The sequence below is a fragment of the Malus sylvestris genome, chromosome 7 (assembly GCF_916048215.2).
Source record: "Malus sylvestris chromosome 7, drMalSylv7.2, whole genome shotgun sequence".
Taxonomy (NCBI): domain Eukaryota; kingdom Viridiplantae; phylum Streptophyta; class Magnoliopsida; order Rosales; family Rosaceae; genus Malus; species Malus sylvestris.
In genome coordinates, this window is record NC_062266.1 from 19,085,685 (window position 1) to 19,109,687 (window position 24,003).

General features: G+C 38.1%; 3 protein-coding genes across 9 annotated transcripts in view; 2 read left to right on the plus strand and 1 right to left on the minus strand.

Moving 5' to 3' along the window:
- Window positions 1-2,396, plus strand: part of LOC126628261 (protein REVEILLE 3-like) — a 7,948-nt gene extending 5,552 nt beyond the window's left edge. For 3 of the 7 annotated variants that reach the window (XM_050297884.1, XM_050297885.1, XM_050297882.1), the window contains exons 6-8: window positions 767-876; window positions 1,023-1,082; window positions 1,896-2,396. In XM_050297884.1, the coding sequence (XP_050153841.1) occupies window positions 767-876; window positions 1,023-1,082; window positions 1,896-2,003 (278 nt within the window). In that variant the 3' untranslated portion in view covers window positions 2,004-2,396. Of the gene's footprint in view, window positions 1-766; window positions 877-1,022; window positions 1,083-1,242; window positions 1,335-1,895 lie in introns of all 7 variants that reach the window. The other 4 variants (XR_007625331.1, XR_007625330.1, XR_007625332.1 and 1 more) reach the window with 4 other exon arrangements.
- Window positions 2,397-3,009: 613 nt separating this feature from the next.
- On the minus strand, window positions 3,010-10,169 carry LOC126628260 (uncharacterized). Its single transcript, XM_050297881.1, has 10 exons — window positions 9,203-10,169; window positions 8,977-9,075; window positions 8,613-8,812; window positions 7,608-7,801; window positions 7,277-7,382; window positions 6,844-7,148; window positions 6,033-6,458; window positions 5,473-5,554; window positions 3,725-5,365; window positions 3,010-3,366 (listed from the first exon to the last, which is right to left on the minus strand). Exons 1-10 carry the CDS (start codon window positions 9,268-9,270, stop codon window positions 3,203-3,205), a joined length of 3,285 nt encoding a protein of 1,094 aa, XP_050153838.1. The 5' UTR covers window positions 9,271-10,169; the 3' UTR covers window positions 3,010-3,202.
- An 11,031-nt stretch (window positions 10,170-21,200) lies between these two features.
- LOC126629360 (50S ribosomal protein L5, chloroplastic-like) lies at window positions 21,201-23,729 on the plus strand. The gene is made up of 3 exons (XM_050299384.1): window positions 21,201-21,484; window positions 22,086-22,286; window positions 23,182-23,729. Exons 1-3 carry the CDS (start codon window positions 21,236-21,238, stop codon window positions 23,512-23,514), a joined length of 783 nt encoding a protein of 260 aa, XP_050155341.1. The 5' UTR covers window positions 21,201-21,235; the 3' UTR covers window positions 23,515-23,729.
- The last annotated feature ends 274 nt before the right edge of the window (window positions 23,730-24,003 follow it).

The window sequence follows — 24,003 nt, forward strand, 5'->3', positions numbered from 1 at the left end:
TGTATATATAAAATATAATAAATGTATATATATGTGTGTATATATTAAAAAATTTAGGTCCTGTGAAGCTTCATCTCATGCCTAGGCCAGGCTATCCCTCAGACGCCTTGCCCATGCCTCACGCTTTCAATACACTGGTTCCCACTGATACCTAATCGATAACGAACCTGAATGGCTTTTTTAGGTCCAATTCCATCAATTTTTGTTGAGGCAATTCTTACTTGTTCATCGGCAACTGATCTAGCTCCTGAAATATATGACATTCTGGATCCTTCCTTTTACTAGTCTTCTCGGCTGGAATCAAAAATGGGCTGTCTCCTCTCTGACGATCTTTTCTATAGGTAGAACTACAGTGAGCGGTCTAAACTTCGACCCCTATTTCTTTCTTTCTTCAAAAAAGATAAAATGAATCTAGCCAAAAATAGACTCTTGCAGAAAAGAATCAAAATAATATGATGTGCTCCTTCTTGTCTATAGATCCTTGAGTATGTATTACCTGCTTCATATGGTTTGGCAATATTTTGTCATTTCCTATAACACCACAAACCATGGAGGATAATCAATGTTCCTAGCTCTGTGATGTCCATGTGATGCTTTTAGATGCCCCATACTGTACACAGGTCCATAATCTTCTCCTTCAGCACCTTCTGAGTTGAAGATGATGTTTGCGTGCAATTGATATATTCCTTGGTGTTGCAATGTTTATCTGCGTTTATGACATTTTTTGCAGTTCTGCTGGTATTAACTATAGTTCTTGTATATGCAGTTTTGCCAGATTTTGCTCAGGTGTATAAATTTATCGGAAGTGTGTTCGACCCCAGTACAAGTAATCATATGGAGAGGCTGAGACAATTGGATCCCATAAATTTGGAAACTGTAAGTCAATTTTAGAATCTCTGTAACCATTATTTTTGGCAATCATATCATCAAAAGGGGTATTAGAGCCCTATTTATAAAAGAGTTGGATGGTCTTGCTCTAACTGCTAAGTTTACTGACGTGTTCTATTTTGGCTCCTTCCCAGGCACTTTTGCTGATGCGGAACCTCTCCATTAATTTGACAAGGCCCGAGTTTGAGGACCATGTAAGTATTGACAGCTGTAAACTGAACTTTCATCGTTGCATTAAGAATAAAATAACAGTCCACTTCATGAAAATATAGTCGTATGTCAACTTAACTCACAAAAAGGTTAGTGTGGTGGCTCTACATGGTAATAGTTGACTGGTATTATTTCATCATGGAGCTCCAGAGTCTGAGGAACCGATGTGTCTGATAGAGAGAGGCTCAAGCAGTTTAAGAATGGCATGTTCAGCCACTTAGTACTACGGTTTAGTGGTATTCCTCTTTCTCTTTACTTGTAAGTGAGAGGTCTTAAGTTTGATTGTCGCCAAAGGCGAGTTTAAACCACATTATTGCTAGCCCATTGTGAAACTAACCTCATCCCTTCCCCTTTAGTGTAGATAAATATCGTTTGTTCAAAAAAAAAAAAAAAAAAAGACATGTTCATATCTTGTGCACATGGCATCGCTCGGAAGTTCATATCTTTTGTCCGTGATTGAACTGTTGCAAATTGTACCCTATTCTCATTGGCAGGCAGTGGTTGCCACTCAAGTCCTTGATCTACTCTACTCGGCTGAACTTGTAAAATGATTATAGGAAACTATAACGTCAATTTTGTTGCATAAGAAGATCCAATAGTTTCAGCATGCACGCTCTATCCATCTGAAAAGTTGTTTAATTTCTAACTTCAGACGAACTTCACTGTGCTTTGCTTGTGTCTGAGCCTTCTAGGACACATCACGTCAATGCTTTTCACTCTCTAGTATTGGTCTCTTTTCTAGCTTCGACTATATAATATGGTGTATTTGCAACTAACGGTTCTCTTTATCTACACAGAGAAAGCTAATTGAATCGGATGGTGCCGGCTCAGTCAAAACTAAATCCAATGGCAATTTCAACTTGTCTCGCATTGTCAAATCAGAGAATCCCATCCTATCTTCTTGAGAGATGAAGGTAAAATGGAAATTTTAAACTCCTCAATATTTACAGCGAATATCCGACCAATGCGTTTTAAATACGGATTTCAGGGCAGAGTGATGAACGACCAAGTTCGCTAACAGTTAATAGCGCAGAGTGGCTTTGTATATATGTAGAATACACGGTTTTGAATACATACAGCTTGTGAGTGGACCAAACCCAGTTTTGTGTGCAGACCATACTTGTAATTTCGTCGTGAAGGAATGTGGAATGATACAGTCAGTCAACTCCAATGTTTGTTCCGGAGGCCGTCTTGTATTGAGTTTCGAGGTTGATTGTGGACTCTATTTCGTTGTAATTGTTGTTTTTCGGTTTTACATAACTGGAATAAAAGTAGGACCTCAAAATGGTGCCAAACAAGGGAAACCTACTACTGTAAAGTAGTTTCCCCGTCTCCGTCTTAAACGATAATCATTCTGCAGAAAGTTCGTAAGTCTTCTCCAGTTAAGTCTGGTCTGAATTTAGATTATAAGCTCGCTTGAAGGTGTTTTTAAAATGGCTGAAAGCGCTTCTGATGAAAATATTTTTGAAACTAATCCTTAGTAAATATGGAAGTGAATTCTGAAAAAACATTGTAACTGCTTCCATGCTTCCTGGAAGAAGCATTGAAGTGTTTTTATTCACTTCTGCCAAGTGCTTTTAGTCATTTTCAAAGTATTTTCAAAAGAGTTGTATTTTGTTTTCTGACGAGATGAACGTTAGTGTGGAGACGGAATCGTAAGTTATAGATATTGCTATTATGTTTGGGCAGCTGAATTTTCATATCATCAACGAGAAAGATGTACATTTGGAGGTTCGGGACTGCTTCAGTAACTAGCATTCGTTAACCCAAAATTTAAGTGCTTCTTGAAGTTGCTTTTTCATAAAGCACTTCTACAATCTACGAACAATTTAGCCTCTCCCTAGAAATCCATTTATTTTCTTTATTCAATTCGTGTTGAAATAGTGGCATAAAACGCCCTTACGCTCTTCCTTGTGGCTTTCGGAAATCAAATAAGAATATGAGAAAGAAAATATTAATTACACCAACTGCCCTCAACACATCCCATTTCAAATAAGAAAAATATTAAACACATCGCCCATTCCTTGAGTTGCACATACCATTCAAGAGGACTCTGAAATCTGAGTACATTGAATATACACAAGTTTCAAGACATCCGAGTGGCCTATCTATACCCGAAACCCATGTCAAGTTCGTGTCCGTGAGCCCCTTGAGTGTGTCCGCTAGCAGGAAACTGATGAATCTGTTTTGGGTTTGACCGTAGTTCCATCTCAATAAGCCTTTGGAGCGCCTCTGGATGGTGGTTGCTTCCACCGGCAGCGTCAGGAGCTGAATTCAAAGGAAGTCAGTGTACTTCATGAAATTTCCAACATCACAATATACCATTTATAGTTCAGCCAATGTTTACGAGGGGTAGAAGATTTTGACTCAATGTTGGAACTAAAAAGAAACGAAAACAAGAAAAAATAATCAAGCAATTTTTGGAAGTTGAAGAAAGTGGAACATCAAAGAGCTACAATTGTTGCCGGCGACTTTGGGAGATTTAATCACTCGAGTAATTTCTAAGGAAAATACAAGCAAAAGTTGCACAAGCCACTACGTGAACGCATTAAAAACAGAATATCAGGCAAGACACAATGAAATCAACCAAGGGCACTAACAAAAGATGCAATGAGAAGTGCCTTACCAGGCGATGGCATTCCATGACCACCAAAGTTGGGATTCTGGGGACCAAAGGGGAAACCTTGCATTGGGTTCAATTCTTGCATAAAAGCCTGACTGACTGGTTGAGCAGGCAGAGTTGCACCCAGATTAGGATGGGGATGCTGGGGTGGAGAACTGGATAATCCTTGTAGCACGTGAGGCGGAGGAAAGTTGCCTTGCATACGCATCTGTTGCATCATAGGGTGATGGGTGTGAGCATCAAACCCAGATTGCCCAGTGTTAGAATGATGAAAAGGTGGACGAAGCATATTTGCATGAAATTGATGATTTGGAGGCGGATCACTTCGCATAATGCCTTTTGGCCCCAAAAAACTCATTTGAGAGTTGATGTTGCCAGGATGAGAGTCCAATGGGTGGAACGGGGGACCCACATGATTCAATTGAGGATGATGGAGCTGTTGAGAAGGTGGTTGTACATTAAGGTTCTGATATGGATTATCAGGTTCTCTTATATCATAAGGACCACGACCACGAAGAAAAGGAGGAACTTCTTGGCTTCCCATGCTTCTTTCATCTTTAAAAGCAGAATTCATGGCTGCCAACTTTTCAACAATGTCAACCCGTGTGTTCTGGGAGGAGAACAATTTGCTTTTCACTTGATTCCCAGAAGACATTAAATTTTGGATGTTCAACGGTTCGCTGGCTGCAATCAAGCCATCCTCCTCAGGAAGTCGAAAATCAGGATGCCCCTCAAAGACCCCAATCTTAGAACCCAAGTCGGTTCCAACCTGTGATGATGATGAACCTAGTTCAATATGAGGATTATTGAGACCTAGCCACTGCTCTTCGATCATATCTGATTTTGTTTGCTTCCTCCGATTTGCTGTCAAGTCACTACTACTATGACTGGTTGAGTTGGGTCCAATTTGAATTGCCGAAGGAATTAGACTGTTATCTGTCACAGGAAAAGGCACACTGTGAGGCTCCATAGGATCTACTCTTGCAGATCCAATTGGGGCCCTCTTAACAGAAACCGGTGCTCCAACTGTTTGTAACTCTTTCATAAAAGCAGTTCCAAACAGCGTTTCAAGAGTCATGTTCTTCCCTGCATCAGAAACATTTTCAGAAATTTCATTTTTTGAAATGCGGACTGCAGTGCCAATAGTCGCTCCTTCAGTGTCGTGTAATTTTTCAAAATACATTGTTTCTTGATTATAGGATGGTTCCATATCTTTCAAGCCTGTTCCCTTCTGCAACAGTGAAAGTAGGTGCTGGGATGCATTATTATCAACATTAGCTTTCAGCTGCTCAGGCTTTCCACCAGCCCCAGGAGGACTCCACTTTTGAACAGGGGGCAGCAAGGTCGGACCATTTTCACTAATTCCAGACAGAATCGATTGTTCAAGGTCTTCACATGTAAGGACTGTCGAAACTGCCTCTGGTTTATTACTTTTGGACAATTGTTCAGAGCTACCAACTGTAGGAGATACATCTGAATTCATAACCCTGTCCGCAGGTTCAGAGTTTTGAGAAGAAAAACTAGGAAACCTGTGATCACGTATCTTCCCAGCAGTAATGCCGGATCCGCCTTTTTCACCACTAACGATCAATGAAAGTAAGTCATTTTGCCTTCCGGATGAGAAATCATCACTGGGTTTCCTTTCTGCAGTAAGATAGAACCCATTAGAACTTAAATGTAATTTCCAGTTCCAAACATAAACAATTTAAGTTGGAAAGCACTTTAACTCCAAGATATCAACAGCAGCAGACCTTCTTCATGAAACCAATGAGCAAACTTGGAAGAATGGGCAGTGTCAGAGCTCCGTGTCTCATCATCTTTACTATCTTGATGCTATAAAAGCACAAAAGAAATACATAAGAATCATAATTCAAACTAATGACTTTGTTTTTCATTTAAATGAGAAGAAAAACACAACATTTGAAACATATAAACCATGAATTGCAGTTAAAATTGATTTTAAGGGGAAATATGCAGATGGATGCTTCAGATTAAAGCTGAATCAAAGAAATTTGTTTTCACACTGACATTGGACCATTAGATAGAACACCAACATGTAAAACTTATTTTGCTAAAATATAATTTTAACAGACCCTATCGGCAGAAGGTCTCAGTATAGTAATAGCATGGCATATGCAGGCACAGATAAAAGAAGCAAAGATAGAAGGGAATCCATTCACTGTATGACTTTATGGTTATAAAAATTAGAACGAATCAAGATCCTGGGGAACCTTACTGTCCTGAGTAATAATCTTTGCAAGAATTTATTGAAAATCTATGTAGTAAAAGAAAGACATTGGACACCAGTTACCTCAGTGGTATTAGAGGAGCCAACTCCATTTAATGCTACAGCATTGGTAAAAAGCTTTTCCAGTATTGACGCAGGAGGACCTTGATTGGATTCACCAACAATCTTAGTCCTCATCACCTTTTCAGCATTAAGGTCAATTACTTCACTATTTCTGGAGACTTCTACAGGTTGTGATGTATTAGCTATGTTATAGAGTTGACTCTCAATGCCAATTATCTTATTCAAGGCACCTTGAGGTGGTGACAAATTTTGATTCTTCTCACCCATGCTATCAACTGGGACATCAGTACTTGCACTTCCATGTTGTTGCTTGCTCAAGAACATTTGTTCAGTTGATTGTTTCTCCACTTGGTTATGAGAAGTCCCATTTAAAACAGGTTTAGTTTTGGCACGCAAGATATTTTCCTCAAGTCCAGAATTCCCAACCTATCAAAAAGAAGGAAAAGATGTATTCAATTAATAGCAGAACGCAATTGATAGAGCATGAGAAATAGGATGGTTCAAGCTTGGGTTGGCACTACTACATGGTATTTTAGCGGCAGTGTAAACTATCTGTTGCAGAGATCAGAAAAATCAAATCACACAACATTGAAAAATGTTGTAAATATTAACCCAGCATCACAAACAAGTGAATGCAAATTTCTTCACATGAAAAACCAGCCTTCCGCAATATAACCTCTTAGCACTTCAAGATTTTTATCATTTTGATTCAATAGATAACATGACCTATATAATACATTAGGAATCCAAATCATTATAATCCTTGAATTCAGCATCTTCATCAACGGTTAGTGAAATGAACTATGGTTACCTCAACTTCACGGGTATCGCTCAAGGATTTTGGTCCAAGATTTCTTTCCAAAACTGTGGTAGCAAAACCTGGGGGTACCAGAGGTCTGGGTGCAGCAGTTTGCAAAAGAAAACTAGATTTTTCAGAATCAGTATTTGCAGCTGGTGGTATGAGAGGCTCCTCTACTTCACTGCTTCTATGTCTCCTCTCATCTTTGGAATCATCCACCAGCGTAGCAAAGTCAAATTCACCTTTATTCTTCTCTGGCTTCAGCTTCTGCTCTTGAAGTGCTTTGTGCTGTTCTTTCCTCATTAATTCAAATGAAGCTGGGAGGAAATCCATCAACTTTCAAACTTGGATTTAACTGAGCAGAAATATACTGGCCCAAACTAGATACATATGAAAGACAAATAAAGGATAGAAGAAAAAAAGTAAAAAACATTTCATCAAGTACCTCTTCTCTTTCTTTCCTCTTCTGCTCTTTCCTCACTTGTCAACTCAGATGAACCAAACGTTTCATCATTAAACAAGTCAGTATCCCTCCGCGAGTGAGGTGCTGCCTACAAATTACAAGATAAGAGGAAAGAGATAATTGGAATGCTTTAGATTCACATTATACTATTCTTTGAGATAGAGAAAAATATCTTATCAAAAAGAAAACAAGAAATAAACTTATGCTGCTCCATTTTAAAAGTCGTGGATACTTAAATCCACTACTGCAGGCATTAAGCTTCGGATAATTGTTTACCAGACATGTCAACACCACAAATAAGCACAAGGTATACCTTGTAAGGACGGGGAGGGTGATATGGCTCATTGGTTCTATTCAACTGGTACGGTTCGTTAGATCGAACTTTTGGTGCTGATATCCCTCCAGTAAACCCAGCTGGTCTAGGAAAGGAGCCACTTCCGAGTAGGCCATCATGCTCAGGAACCTGCAATGGCCGCCGAGACTGGTTCCCAAAATGCCTTCCGGAATCTGATAGTGATACAGTAATTCAACCGGACAGAAAGTACAAAACTTCAGAGATTAATTTATCTAGAGAAACAGTATAGCAGGGTGGAATGTAAGATGATATTGCCACAGAAATGATTCTGACACAGAATGAGGAAAAAAAGTATTTCAATCAGAAATTAATTTCTTAATAGTTTCAAGCCAGAAAATGAACAATGGTAGGATTTTAGCAATCACCCCAAGGGCACCAGTCACCAATTCTATATGCTAATCAATGTTTTTAATAGTCAATCCTTCAATCTCCTCACAACAAATATCAGCTTCTCCACAAAGTATTTGTCTCAGATCTAAACTCCAATGGCTCTCCTAAACAGCGTAATTTGGACATCCATTAATGAATAATCCAGACATCCGTAAAAGCATAATCTGGACATCCCTCACAAGCCCTAAGTACTTTCACATAACCCTGAAAATATATCTTTTCCTCCTGCGAATGTAAAGCATAATCAATCTTTAGCCCAGTCCTTTGGAAAATTGAAATGTAATTTGCATTGCTTGGTCAACGATGAGAGGGTAGGTAGAGGTCTGGGTAAAGGCTAAAAAATTCATAAGTTTCTTCTGTCAAATGACTGCATATCAAAAAATGTAATGAAGATGCAGGGCAACAGTCCTGTTTAGCACTTATGGAAGACTACTGAAATCCCTATAAAGAACGCTGCCAACCTCTACCACAAGGAACTAACAATCATGTGGAACTTTTTTCTGAAACATGCATATTCAACTACATTTGCAGTTCTACAGAGAAAAGCATATCAACAGATTAACAAAACCGTACCAGAATCCCTATCAGATTGCGAGTCACTATCCCTGTCACTCCGTCCAGTTGAACGACCTTCCCACCTTCCATGGATTGGCCGCGAATAACCAGCTACATCCCCTCTAGTAGGTGGAGATGAACCATACTCGTTTCGCCTGAAACTATAAGCTGACAAACCACTAGTTCTCTGTCGATCTTTGAAAGCATCCTCGAATTCACTGATTTGAAAAGGGAAACATGAAAATATCAAACATAATGAACAAGGCCTAACATGGTAGATGAGTCAAACAACCATCTAAATCAGGCATCTAAAGAACAAAACTACCTTCAGAAACAGAAGCTATAGATACAGCAATCAGACCATTCAAAATAGGCATCTAACCTTATTATTGACTGGTCGAACCCACTTGGTAGTTTCTTGCAAGAATCTAATTCACTAAACGACAGTAGGAATTCTCTCCTATATGATATTTTCGACTTCCTGGATCACCGGAGAAAAAATTTGTTATAGTTCACCAATAGCAAAGCAATGAAATATGCATGAATATATATACAACAGAAACTACATCTACAAGTAAAATAAAAAATGCCAAAAACAAATCTTTTACTTTTGCTTTTCGTGATTCGTTTCAGTAGGCTGATATGGGAAGTGTGGTTCTTCATTCTCTAAGCTCATTCTGCCCGTCGATGCAAATAGTATATCCGAACTACGACCTAATCAATGTAACCTCTCAACAGTTAAAAAAAAACCACTCTTCAATTCAATAGTCACTACTCCAAGCTCAGAAGGCAAAGCCCAGAAACCACATCAACATCCAAACCAACACAAGAACTTCCACTAATTGGTACACCGATTCTAACCCGAAAAGTCAACTGGATACAGGAAGTTGTACAATTCAGTGCAAGAAAATCAGTAACCCCAGCTCACCCATCACCTGTTACCATATCCGAAATCGAATTTCGCAACTCCCCAGCAATACAGAATCAGCAAAAACATCTAACCCACTTCCCACTAGACCCTAAAAACAAAGCAGATCCATTCTCTGATCCATCCCGTTCAATCTACAACAAAATACCCAAAACACCAAATATTTCAAAAACCCACCCCCAAAACTCTCCCTAACAAAATTTGTCCTATCCAAACACCAAAGCACACACATATACATACACAAATACAAGTATGTCAACCTTTTTCTGCAAATCAAAACTCGAATACCGTGTAAATTTCAACAAAAAATCATCAAAAAATCCTCAAAATTTGGATGAAAGGGCTCCGGAATAAGCATCGAACGGGACGACGAGCCTAGGGTTCCATTCTTTAATATTTTTTAAGATCTTCCAAAAACTAAGGTATTCTTGCACGGAGGAGCTACGGGGATCCAAATGAAAAGAGATGTAGAGCGAGAGATTGACTGGAATTTGGGGGTTTGATCTTCTCTGCCTTGTTCTCCCTTCAATCGGGATGTTTAGAGAGAGAGTAATAGTGAGAGGATTTCAGAGCGCGAGAGAGTTGTTTGGAGAGAGAAAGCTGGAGAGAGAGAGAGAGAGGGGGGGGGGGGACAAGACTACCTTCACCTTTCACATCGCTGAAGGAGAAAATAATAATAGAGAGGTGTTTTGCCAATTTCCGTCTTCAATTTGTAATTCGCTGTCAATTTACCTAAACCTTTATTTAATTAAATTTAAAAAAAAAAATTAATAGCTGATTATCAATTTGACGATAGATTTCTAAATTTTCCATCCATTTTTTTGTTAAGGTTATCATGTGCCGAGCACATGCTCCACAAATAAGAGTAATGGGTGGTTTGGGAGTGAGATGCTTACAAAAAAAGCACCCATGAAAAAAAGCTGTGAGGGTTTTAGGTGTTTGGTAAACTGAAAAAAAGAGCTTATTTTGGAAGCTGCTGTGAGAATAAGCAGAAATCAAAGGAAAAAGCTGAAGCTGCTATTTGTAGCTTTGGAAAACTGGCTTTTTTTCAAAGCACACGGAGCTACAGTGCTCCTTTAATGAAAAGACCCACTATCAGACTGCTTTTTTTTTCAAAAGCACTTTTACAAAAAAGTTTACCAAACACTCTGCTGATTTTTTTCACAGCCACTTATTTTCACAGCACAGCCGCTTATTCTCACAGCAGCTTTTTTTCAAAGCACAGCAATACCAAACCAGCCCTAAAAGGTTAGAGTACACCCAAACGCTTTGCACATTCGTCTTCTTTCACCAGAAACCTTATGTTGTCTCCAAGGGGTAGTGGTAGACCTGGCATTTTGAACCCGACTCGTTAACCTAATCCGACCTGACCTGTTAATATTAGTATTTGAGTAGGTGCTTAACGGGTCAGGTCATTAACGGGTGAATCCGTTAAATAACGGGACACTTTGGGTCAACCCGTTAGCACCCGTTAGTTAAGGATGTTTTAGTAATTTTAGTAAAATCTTAATAACAAAATATAAACTCTATACAAAAAATAATAATAATAAGACCAACTCCAATTGTGGGTTAAAAGCCAAATTATCTCCCCAAAATTTCCCCCCAAACACAATCCAACCCAAGAGGAAAATTTGGACTAAATGCTAAATGCTAAACCAAGGCCAGATTCTCCCCAAAATTTAGCCCATAAATCGGAATTTAAATTTTTCAATATTTATCGGAATTTAAATTTTTTTAGATTAAAATGTTCATAAAATTAATTTACGATAGTCTACATATTTAATAATCCCGGGCTAAAATAGCCTAATTTATCCACAAAAATAGTTTAAGTTCATTTTTTAATAATCTCGGGCTAAAATTTTAGGCTAGAACGGTTGGAGTAGAAAAGTTGTTTCTGGGCTAAAAGCTAAATTTTTCAGGCTAAAATATTTGGCTTTTAGCCCAACCATTGGAGATGGTCTAATAACTATTAACGGGTGTTAACAGGTGAAACGAGTGACCCGTTAGCTTAACAGGTTGGGTTCGGGTTCGGGTGGCCTTTTAGCTTAACGGGTTAGGTTCGGATGACCTGTTAACTTAACGGGTTGGGTTAACCCGACTCGTTTATAGGTCTAGGTAGTGGGAAACAAAAAAAAAATCCAATTTTGGCCCAATATCTCTCCAAATGGTGTATTTTAGAGTCAAAATTTTGGGATTTTGGTTTGGGGATGGGAATTTGGGACTGCAACCCACCCTTGATGGATAGAGTCAAAATTTTGGGATTTTGGGTTTGGGATAGGAATCTGAGACTGCAACCCACCACCGATGGATAAGAAAAGCAATTGGCGGCATAGACCCAGCTTGTTGCTATAGCACGTGATGAGGGGGAAAGGCAAACCCTACGCAAGGCAAAATGATCGTCTACGGGCGAGTGCACCAGCAATAGCCTTTCTACGAATGGGATTGTTGTGCCGTTAGGATCCAATGGCTAGAGCGCATTCCTAGGTTATGATCCAATATGGTGCGCCTTACCCCATTAGTTTCCAACATGTTTTTATTGTGTAGGGCAATTTTTTTTACCCTTGCCCGAACGATCAATTTTGAATGATTTTTTCAACGATTCTTTTATTTTTAAATCCGGTGGCTCAAACCTATGTTAATCAATTTTAGCAGTAAAAAAAAGATCCAGCGACTCACATTTAAATTCAAAGGTCAAAATAATATTATTAATTAAAGTAAATTTAACCACACCACCTTTACATTAGTAAAAAACAACTTAAAGTAAATAAAAACACACCATGACTTAATTCCAAAAACAAAATAAAAAACAATCAAACATTACATTAATAGAAGCACTTCTGTGTTACCCATTCATCATCCACTTCATCATTTGATTCAACATCTCCTCGTCATTCTTAGGAGAGTGGTGAGCATCTACGTTTCGAATCATATTATGCTGATTATATAATCGTATGCCTAAGAGAGTTGCGTCACGTGAGTGAGTTGTGTCACGCCTGATTCCGAGATATGTTCAGGATCGACATGAGACACTATAATGTAGAGTGCGAGGAAAACGAACAAGATACAAAGGAATACTAAAACTGAAACAAAGAAAAATATGTTAATGGGGCCTCTCCTACAAATATATTTAACAACTATACAACAAAATGCACATAACCATCATTAGGGTACCATGCCCATAGGCTCAAAAAATGATAATCCAAAAGAGATGCAAAGAAAGGTACAAGTATAACCTAGTCACTTCAAGCACCCTGATCTATGCACTGCTACCCAAAAAACACCTTGTGCCTACTAAACCTTGTCACCTGCATAATCGTCATCTACATTGTGGGAAGGTACATTGGGCAAAGAAAATTCCATATAAGCTGCGAAGCTCGTGTGCTTGACAATAATTCAACATATGTGATAGCAATAATTCAACGTATGCAACTCTGAGTTTAGAAACATCATTCATACATCATACTTTATAAAATTATAACCAAAACTCGCTGAGTTCCAAAGGACTCACACAGACATCCATCAGCTTTGCTAAATTGATTCACAAAGGTCCTTAAATCTCTAGTTCATAAATACGCTGAAAACTAGAGATAGAGTGACACAATTTGGCCGAAACTTGTAATTCCTATGATTCCTCATTCTAGTCTAACTCAAGGGAACCTGACGATTATAGGGATCTAGTTCCAAACCAACTCAATGGAACTAGGAGATGCGATTCCATACCAACTCAATGGAATCCATAAGACATAGGGTGGACTAACTCAACAAAAGCGAATAGAAAGTGGGATTCCCGACCGACTTAATGGAATCTAATAGAATACAGGGTCCTGGACCAACTTAATGAAACTGAATAGGAAGTGAGATTCTAGACTAACTCAATGGAATCTAAAGGAATATAGGGTTCAACAGAACTGAATCGGAAGTGAGATTCTAGACCAAATCAATGAAATCTAGATGTTATAATGTTCTAGTCCAACGCAATGAAACCAAATAGAATTCTAGGAATCTATTTCCAGACCAACTCAATGGAACCAAATATAAATAGGATTCTAGACCAATTCAATGGGATCCACAAGATACAAGTTCGATGTCACATATCTCATAACATTGTGTTACCAGTGCTATACTAGCCTTCTTGTTTCACAATCATTTCAAATATGCATATCAAAACACATTTCATAATATAGATCGATGACTGAATTTAAAAGCAACAATTTAGTAGAAAACACATTTTGTAAATCCATGCCATATCTACTAAGGGTGCGTTTGTTGCACCGGACTATCTCGGACTAGACTAGCCTAGACTAGACTAAGCCGGATTGGTTTAGACTAGACTAAGCTAGACTAACTTAGTGAAGTATTTGGTGCAGTGTCAGACTAAAAAAACAGGATAATAAAAATAATAAAAATTAATTCACTTTTTATTTTTTTTTCGTTTTCTAGAATCTCCCTATTTTTTGGTCAAACTATTTCCCTCTTTTTCTCCCATGTCTCTTCCCTTTTCCTTATCCTGTCCAACTCTCTATCTTCCTCTCTCTCTCCCTCTTCACTTCCTCTCACAACTTCATAATCTACTGCAAATTTTCAAAATCAAACCACAGAGCAAGAAATAAAGTGAAAATTTAGGAGTTGGGGTTGTGGTGCATGTGTGATTGGCTTGAATGTGGGAGATGGAGAAGGTTTGCAATCAGGGAGTTTCATATTTTCTGGGTTCAGTTTGCCTTGAGTCAATCCCATCGTTGATTTAAGCTTATACCCACTGAATATTTGTGTGTGTGTGTTTTATAGGTTTTTGGGTTCTATTTTGTGGGTTGGATCTGGATTTGAAAAATGGAACGACTGCATATTTTTTTTTTTGAATTTTGCGGGATATGGGTTTGAAAATGGTTGTGGAAGTGAGGAAGAAGTAGATGGGATGGGCAAAGTGAGGAGAGGTGAACAGAGGAGAGGCGAAGTAGACATGGGTGGTCTTAGCAGTCCACCCGATTTCAGGGGGCCTCACTAAGCCCCTTTAACGAATCGTTTAGTCAGGGTTAGTGTAGGCGAGTCTCATTAACGCTAGTTTGTGTGTGCAACAAATACAGGATTACAGTGACATTCAGTCCAGTCTAGTCCAAGCTAATGAAAGCTAGCGAGCTCAAACAAACATACCCTAAGTATCCTACCATGAGAATTTCATAAGTACTATTATACCACATATATTAAAGTCACTCACCTAGAGTTCGCGTTATAGCACCCTAGCACAAGGATAGAAACACTCATACACGATCAACGCCTAGAACAAAACCCAAGTTTCATCTTAGAACTCGATAAATTATGTAATTCTAGATCATACAAGCCACAACATTCATGAATGATTTGGGACATGTTGACCAAAAGTCAACCCTCAATCAAAGTGGTCCCTGCTGAGGTCAACAATCCTAATCAATCCAATTTAGAAGATCCGCACATCAGATTTTCAATCCAAGAGTTCCTAAGGGTATAACATTACTTTCACAACAACATATTATAATTTCAATAACGATCCAAAAGTTGTATCTTCCCCTTCTACAAAGGTCAAGAGCAAATCATTTACAAAACTAAGTTCAAATGATCGAATCTCATCAAACGGACATAAAAACGGATTCACGACATCACAATTAGCTTAGGCAAACAAGGTAGGGTCATTTGGCCATGCGCTGCTGCATGTTACAACCGCCAACCACAACTCCCCAGAATTCGACCAATACTGAAATCGACCCATAATATATCAAATTGAAGCTCGTGAAGAGTTAAGACAATTTCTATACATAAGCCGAAGTTAAAAACTGGCTTGAGGTCATCGAATTTCACCGAGAAGTCGTCGGATCATCAGAAAATTGTGTACCTCTCCATGGACTCATTGGAACTTCAGCGTCCAATGTGAAGCTTGGGTTTTGTAGTTGGGGATATTGTGAGTCAACTGGCGGTGGTGATTAATGTTGAGGTGAACAGAGATATGAGATCACCGACGTAAAAAATTTGAAAAAAACCTGAGCGTTGCTTCGCCGCGACAAGTGGTCAACCAAAAAGATTCTTGGGTGAAAAAGGATGTTGGGGCAGCGCTAAGTCGGATTCGTGGCAGTGGGTAAGTTCGTCGTCGTCGGAATTCGCCAAAATCGGCATTAGAAAATTTGCCCAGAAAACGAGTTAAAGTCGCAAGTCAAGGAAGGCATTCGGGTCAACTCATGAGCCAGCTTGTGGGTCAAAATTTCCAAAAATGGTAAGGTTGCTTCAGTTTTGATGGAGCCTTCTATATATAGAAGTCCAAATGACGAAAATGCTTATGCCTTTGCTTGCTTATATTTCCTTCGTTCAAAATATGTTTCGTGAACAGTTTTTGCGTACGCGTTCATGGGATCGAGTTTTATTTGAAAATACTAAGTAGGACCTCGAAGGGTCTATGAATTTTTAATGGCTAGTGAAGAAAAGTTGAACTTAAATAACTAGTCAAAACCTCTAAAATTCACGAATATAAAAATAAAATCAAGAAAATACGAATTACAAAAATCAAATAGTGAAATCCGGGGACATAATTTCACAAGTTAAGTATGACATACATGAAAACCCGAAATATAAATTAAAAAGATAACATTTTTTGTGTGTTTTGTTATTTTACCATTTCTTAGACCAATCCAATGGTTGAGTTAAAACTCAACATTTGAGTTTTAAAACCCCCAAAATTTCTCCAATCATTGGGCTAAAAATGAACTTTGGGTTAAAACATATTTTTGGGCCAAATTTAGCCCCAGAAAATGAGGCTTATAAATACATTAAATGCAACATCTAAAATAATTTAAATTTTTTATTTAAATCAAAATTCACCCAAAAACTCTATAAATACCTAAGTATTTGTTAAAACATCTACAAAAATTCACTTTTGACATACAATTTTTCGTTTTTTTTTCTTTCCATCCACCCATGTATTTGTGTTTAAGAAGGGGGGTTAGATTGTGTGGTTTTCCATGTTCTTTCATGCGGTGCATATGTGTCAGAATGAGGTAAGTTTAGTGATTTTTCATTATTTATCAGAATTTAAATATTTTAGGTTATAGGTCGTTGGGCGGCCGGAAGGTTGCCACGAGTAAGTCAGTTTGGGGGACCGAAGGGTGCACCGGGCACGTAGCTTATCGAATCCAGTTGCGACACGGATGGGAATGCATGCTACGAAAGATAGAGTCGAGTCTGATACATCAAACGTCTAGTCAATATCCTTCTATGAGTCCACAATCACTACACGAGATGAACCTTGGTTTGGTGAATTGAAGTTGACCTTAGGTGTAATAGGGACTACCAGTTACTGTGCGCGATCGTATACTGAGGTGCTCCCTGTCGTTAATCTACATAAATTTTATTTTTAAAAATGCCACTAAAAATAAAACTAAAATAAATCATCTTTTAATAATCTCATGCTAAAATTTTAAGCCAAAATCGTAAGAGGAAATGGCTGTTTCTGAAATAGAACTTAAATTTTATGGGCTAAAAGTTTAAGTTTTAACTCCAACCGTTGAAGTTGGCCTTATGGTAAAAGTAGTAGTGTGAAATCCCGTCCCCAGAATTTCACTATTCATTATGTATCTCGTAATTTAATTTCGTATTTCACGTTTACGTCATTTTTATTACTTAATTTTAATTCCGTAAATTTTGGGAATTAAATCGAATAGTTATCGGGTTTGAATTTTCGTATCAATCTTTATCTTTCATTGACTTTTCGAAGTTTTAACTAGTGTTTTTAAATAGATCTCGAACCCACGAACACATAGGCAAAAACCGTTTGCGAGTCCGAGTTATAACGGTATAGTTACATACGTTTGAAGTTGTGAACTATAGATTGTGGGAATTATTTAATTATCACATGTGGGTTAAGGGTTAAGTTAGATTAAAAAGGGGAAGGTTTCTGAAAAAAAAGAGGGGAGAAAGGGAGATGGGTTGCTGCTAACCCGTTTTGGGGGTGAATTGGACCCGTTAACCCACAAATTTGACTTGCTTGTATCTTCTTCATCCGATCTCTGTTTTGGGTGATCTTGGTGTCCATGGAAATCTCTTGGCGAGCCCTACATCTCTGTAGTGTTAGATTTCCCATATTCTTATCCATTTTTCTAGTTCAAGGCAGCAAAGTTCAGTGGGTTTCTGGCGATTTTGTAATTTTTCCGGTAATTTCGGCAACCATTTCTTTCAAGTGAGGTATTAAACTTCATCTACTCTTCATAATCTTCAAGTTGGTATACTTGGTTTGTGCTTTCGTATTCGTTTTAGAATTGGGTGTTTAGAACCTTAGAAACCCGGTTTTCTCCGATGAATTTGGATGGTTTCCGGTTATAATTTGTCGTTGGCCTAGTTGTGAATAATGTTTCCCTTGTTGATCTCTAGTTACCACGTAAATTTGAGCCTTTTTGGTTAAGGTTGAAAATTTGGGTTTTGAAACCCTTCACCATAACTACCATCGCGTGTGGTGGTGCGTGGGACCGTTCACGAGTGTTGTCTAAGTACCAAATACCTTCTAGTGACCCTATGAACCTATGTCTAGCTCAGTTTCCTGAAATTCAATTGTTTGGTGTGGTGATCAAATTGGACCACCACTTGTTTGTGTGATTGATGACAATCCGATCGTTGGATCGTTGTACAATTTTGTGAGCACCATAGTTATTAGTTGTTGGACCTTTGAGAACTTTCGGATTGGAAATCCGATGGGTGGATCTTCTGGATTGAATAACCTTAGATTGTTGACCTTAATGGACCTACCTTATCGACGGTTGACGTTCTTGTCAATGTGCTCTACTCTAGAGTGTCGTTTACCTCTAGTTTTTTGTTGAGGCTTGATGGAGCTTAGTTGGCTCATCATGATGACGTGTCGTTCCCAGTTGACGTGTGTCTCAATATATGTATTAGTGGCACCATATTGAGTTATACTTGTTTATTAAATGTGTTTTCTATTGAATTTTTATTTTTATTTTTAGCATCAATCTATGTTTATTAATTGTGAATCGACTGTAGCTAGGAAACGTATATAAAAAGTGGTTAGATATGTATGATTAGTATGATGTGTATGATTGTTGTTATGACAATGTGATCCTAAAATCTTATTGGTTGTATTTATAGAACTTATATGCTTGTGTGACATATTAGTTGGTGGCCATGAGAAGTTGATGGTGTAGGTGACTACGTTGAAACTTATAGGGGTTGAGTTATGTGTCAAAATTGACTGCACCATGTAACAGAGGTACATGGATGGTCCTGCTTGGTATATCTGAGATGGGAGACCATACGCATTCTAGGAGTGATCGTGCTTGGTATATCCGCGATGGGTGATCACTACCTAGAGCTACAGAATACAGTCCTACTTGGTATAACCGCGATGGCGGACTGCTAGGGGTGATCATGTTTGGTATATCCGCGATGGGTGATCACTGCCTATGTTATTATATTATGCATATGGTTCTGCTTGGTATATCTGCGATGGGGGACCATATGTATTCAGGAGTGATCATGCTTGGTATATCCGCGATAGGCTATCACTACCTGCATGATGAGATTATGCATGTGGTTATGCTTGGTATATCCACGATAGGGGACCATACGCATTTTAGAGATGTTGATGGTTAGTTGTACTTGGTATATTTCGATAGGCGATCATAATTTAGTTTGGATTCTATTGAGAGATGGTCCAGAATCCCTCCTACTCCGTGATTCCGTTGAGTGATGGTTCAGAATCGTATCCACTCGGATTCCATTGAGAGATGGTCCGAAATCCCTCTTACTCCGCGATTCCATTGAGTGATGGTTCGGGATCGTTTCCACCTCGAGTTTCATTGAGTTTGGATTGAGATAGCTTCAAGGATGTATGCTTCGGCCGAACTGCGTCCCTCTAACCCTAGTTTTTAATGTACATATGAATGATGGATTTTGAGAATCTTGTGCTTTGAATTAGAAAAGTCATTGGATGTCTGGGTGACTCCTTCGAAGTTGTCAGCGACTTGATTATAATATCATAAAACATGATTCTATACTTGATGTTTATAGATTGTGATCGATGACACTAATTTTACATGCGAGAAACTGATTGATAATTTTGGTTCCGTAAAGTGATCCGGAACCTGATGTGGTTGGATTCCGTTGAGTGGTCCGGAATCCCTACTCTTACTCATTTCCATAAGTTAGACTTGTACCTTGGATTCGAATGAATGAGAATTACCCACAATAGATCTTGTGAATATAAATTAGAATTATCAAGTTAGTACTTGAAATCCAGGCAGGGAATAATGTAGAAGTCCTTTATTAATTTGGTGCATTGAGGTATGATTTGATTGACTGATTAACATAATTAAATGTTAATATCATGCCTCCTTGATATCATGGAATTGGTTACTTGAGATGATTGTGGAAGGACGTTGAATATAATTGTTATTAATATGACTAGATTAGTGATCCATGCGACTAGAGGATACTATTATGCTTTGTTGATTTTTTGATATATTACATGATATGAATGGCGATTTTATGTTGAAATATAATGATTTATATGATGGATGAAATAGAAACCTTGATTGTCATGCGGGTTGTTATGTAGTTTGAATCGAATAATTCATGCTTGTCAAGTCCAAATGTTTGATTGAGAAATGTTATGCATTTTGGCTTGAACAGACTGTGTTATATGTTGAGTTATAGCAAAGATGAACTATGAATGACTTGATTCCTATTGAGAGTACGTAGGCAGTCTAACGAAGAGGTTAAATGCAGCCATAAAGTATACGAAAATTTGCTATGTGAATCGATTCTTGAGTTGTGATTTGTTATATTCCGGAGGTGGGGTATATTTGAGATACGGGTATTTGGTGGTGTCACGTGTCGATCCTGGACGTATGTCGGGATTAGGGCGTGACAAGTAGGATCTTCCCCAATTTTTACTTATTTATGCTAAAAAATTAAGGCAACACAATTGTGTTAGGGTTGGTTTGAGATTGTGCTGCTTCTAGAAAAAGCAGCTTATTAAAAAAAATTTGAAATATCAAATGTGTTCGGTAAAACAAATTTTTTTTTTTAAATGCTATTAATGAAAGTAGAAAAACATAAAAAAGCAGAAGGAGGGTCCACTATGCTTCTAAAAAAATGTTTTTTTTTCTTCAAAGCATATCGAACAGTGCCCATTTAATGAAATTTTCAAATGACAAGTATGCCCTAACATATTGGAAAAAATTACAATTTTTGTCATTACATTATTCTTTTTGACAATTATTACATCACATCCAATACCATATCATTTTTAGTCATTTAACATTTTACAACCATTTGACCAAAAAGAAAACATATTAACAACAGTTTTATATAAAAATTTATCAAACACTCAACATTTTTTACAAAAAACTTAATAACTTTATTTTACAGTTATTTATTCTTACAATACAACAAAAATAGTTTTTTTAAGAAACATACCAATGCCAAACTATCTCTTACTCTTGGTTAGACGGATAATACGTCATTTTCTCCTAAAGTGCCCTACCTTATCCTATTTCATTCACAGAGAGCTATGTCCAACAACTACCCCTATGATTAGCCAAATTTACAAAAAAACCTCAACCTTCTCTCACAGGCACTATCGTAAATAAGTTCAAATACGAGCCCCTTCCACCACCTCCCTCCCTAAACCCCTTCCCTCTCAAGCTCAAAAAGCAAACGGATACTGGAAAATTTAGACACAACAATGGCCTGCCCTTCGCTCTTCCGCTCCGCCACGTCGTCGTTTCACGGCCAATTCCCAGTTGCGGTTTCACCTCCGCCTTTACGACAGTCGCACGGAAAACCGAGGACTGTGGTGGTGCCCGTTAAGGCCGCGGAGGTGGTGCTGGTGGAGAAGTCCGAGGCAGAGAAGGTCAGCCGGCTCAAAATCGCTTACCTCGAAAGAATCATCCCTAAGCTCAAAGAAGAATTCTCCTACACCAACATCCACCAGGTGAACAAAACCCACAATTATATTTCTAATTAATTTGTTTTCATTAATTTTGCTAATTTTTATTTTTCTGGGCATTGTTATTGTGATAATGAAATGGGGTTTGCTTGTTTTGGTGGGAAAATGAATTAATACCTCTAATTTTAGCATAACTTGATTCGTTTTGGGTAAGCAATCAAATTTTGGATTTAGCTGCAGTGAATTTCCTTTTACTGAAATTAACTTTGAGAGCAGACAGTGACAATGTGGTTCAATTTTGGTTTTATGATACAATTTTCTCAATCATAAAGACTTTATTTTTTGTGTTAATACCTTCCGGAAGTGGAGAATTTCGTGTTGAATTTGATAATTCAACCCCCATTGCATCATTCACTGAAGATTTGTATTATATATACTGGTCAATTGGGTTGGGTGTAAGATACATTCTTCTTTGCCTTGTCCGAAGATTTCCGGGATGCATGATCCTTGTAAGCAATGGAGAAATACTATTTTGTTGATATTCTTGTCCATATTGCTTTCGGTAGTTCTGTTATTCCGCCATGGGGTTCAGCAGTTTAATAGAGTGTTATCTTGCTTTTGTTTCTGCACCTGGGAACTTGGGTAGGTTCCAAAGATTGAGAAGATTGTGGTGAACTGCGGTATTGGAGATGCTCAACAGAATGCTAAGGGATTGGAGGCGGCAATGAATGACTTAGCACTCATTACAGGGCAGAGACCCATCAAGACACGAGCAAAGGTTTCCCTTGCTACCTTCAAGATCAGGGAAGGCCAGCCACTTGGGATTGCTGTCACACTCAGAGGAAATGTGAGTTTGCTTTTCACCCCTAAAGGTGAATCTTATCTTCTGCATAGATACTAACAAGACTGTTTCTTTTTATTGCTCTTGAGCATGTCTATTGTATACTCTTCTTGTTTCTTATCATCTCCATTTCAATACTCAAAATGTTCGTTAATGACGATTTAAGATAACACTTTAAGTTATGCGGTGCCCTTCTGGAAGTTCTGTAGATTATATGATGGTGACACAATGCTCATATCTTTTTTTCCTTCTTTGTTTGGTATCATATCAATAATGCTCAATAACAATTTAGTGCGTAAAACGTATCATTAATGATGTGGTAGTTTGGTCTATAAGGTCTGATCATAGGCAAAGAGTGCCTTTATTTACAGTGGAATTATATCCTGATGAGGTAGTATGATCAATAAGGATGTGCTGGTATAGTTGTTAGACTGCAGTCGTGGTGGCAAGTTGGCAACGGCGACCGAATTTGTAAGTTGTGTGGTAAATTGATGTTCGATGGTGAGGGTGGTTAACGGTTTCTGCAAGAGCAGCCATGGTTTGTGTGCTGAGTAAATTTTGGTGTTTGTAGCAACTCTGCATCGGTGATGGTGAGGATGAGAAATAATAAGTTGTTGCAACAGAAAGAAATAGTTTGATGAGAAGCAAAATTCTTTCCTCTTACAAAATCGTACTCAAGAACTGTTATGTGGGCGAATCTTTTCTTCTTCCTTCCGCTCAAAACATTTAATATTGCATTGTTAGTATTCATTGAAGACGCATGCACCATAATGTCTATCTGTCCTCAAAAAATTCTGAACCAGTATTTCCTATGCCAATAGTTTTGAAAATACGTCAGTTTCTCTGATACATCCCAAATGCATCCAATCTCATGCACTATGCTTACTGTTCGATTTTGTAGGTGATGTACGCATTCCTTGATCGTCTCATTAACTTGGGTCTTCCTAGGACAAGGGATTTCCAAGGTCTAAACCCGAATAGTTTTGATGGAAATGGAAATTATGCCCTTGGGATTAAGGAACAGAGTGTGTTCCCAGAGATCCGGTTTGATCTTGGCAAGGGCAGGGGAATGGATGTGTGCATCAGAACAACTGCCAAAACAGATAAAGAGGCTCAGACGCTTTTGGCTCAGATGGGGATGCCGTTCAGAGAGACCGGCCCTGCATCAGTGGTGCGCAAGAAGAAGCTCAAGTCTCACCATTTCAGTTCGAAGGGTGGAAGAGGACGACGGTGAAAGTTTGCGGGTTGGAGAGGATGACATTTTGATGCTGTTTTGTAATTTTGCCGAGTTAAAACCACCAACAGTTGTACTGTATGTTCAATGAAAATGATCTTAGTTCTTCTTGTGTAAATTATGCAGCTGTAAATCACTAGTGGCTCATTGCTTAAAACAAACTAATTGTTTGATAATTTGTGTTTAATAAAGATAAATAAAATTAATGGTGAAAAGTATAGTTCATGTCGCTATCGATTTATACAATAATTATGATGAAAGAATCGAAGTTTAACGTATCACTAAATCCTAATCAAATTTATGGGTCAAGAAATAAACAGAAAGGTGTCATCCACCGACAAATTAGATAATGACGTTGATTCCCATCAGAATAATTTTGTGTTTAGTATTATAAATTCTTAGTTTTTGGCCAACCCATCAAAAATTTTACTTTCCGACAACTAATAATGTTAATGAGAATCACTTAAAAAATGGATACGGCATGGTTAA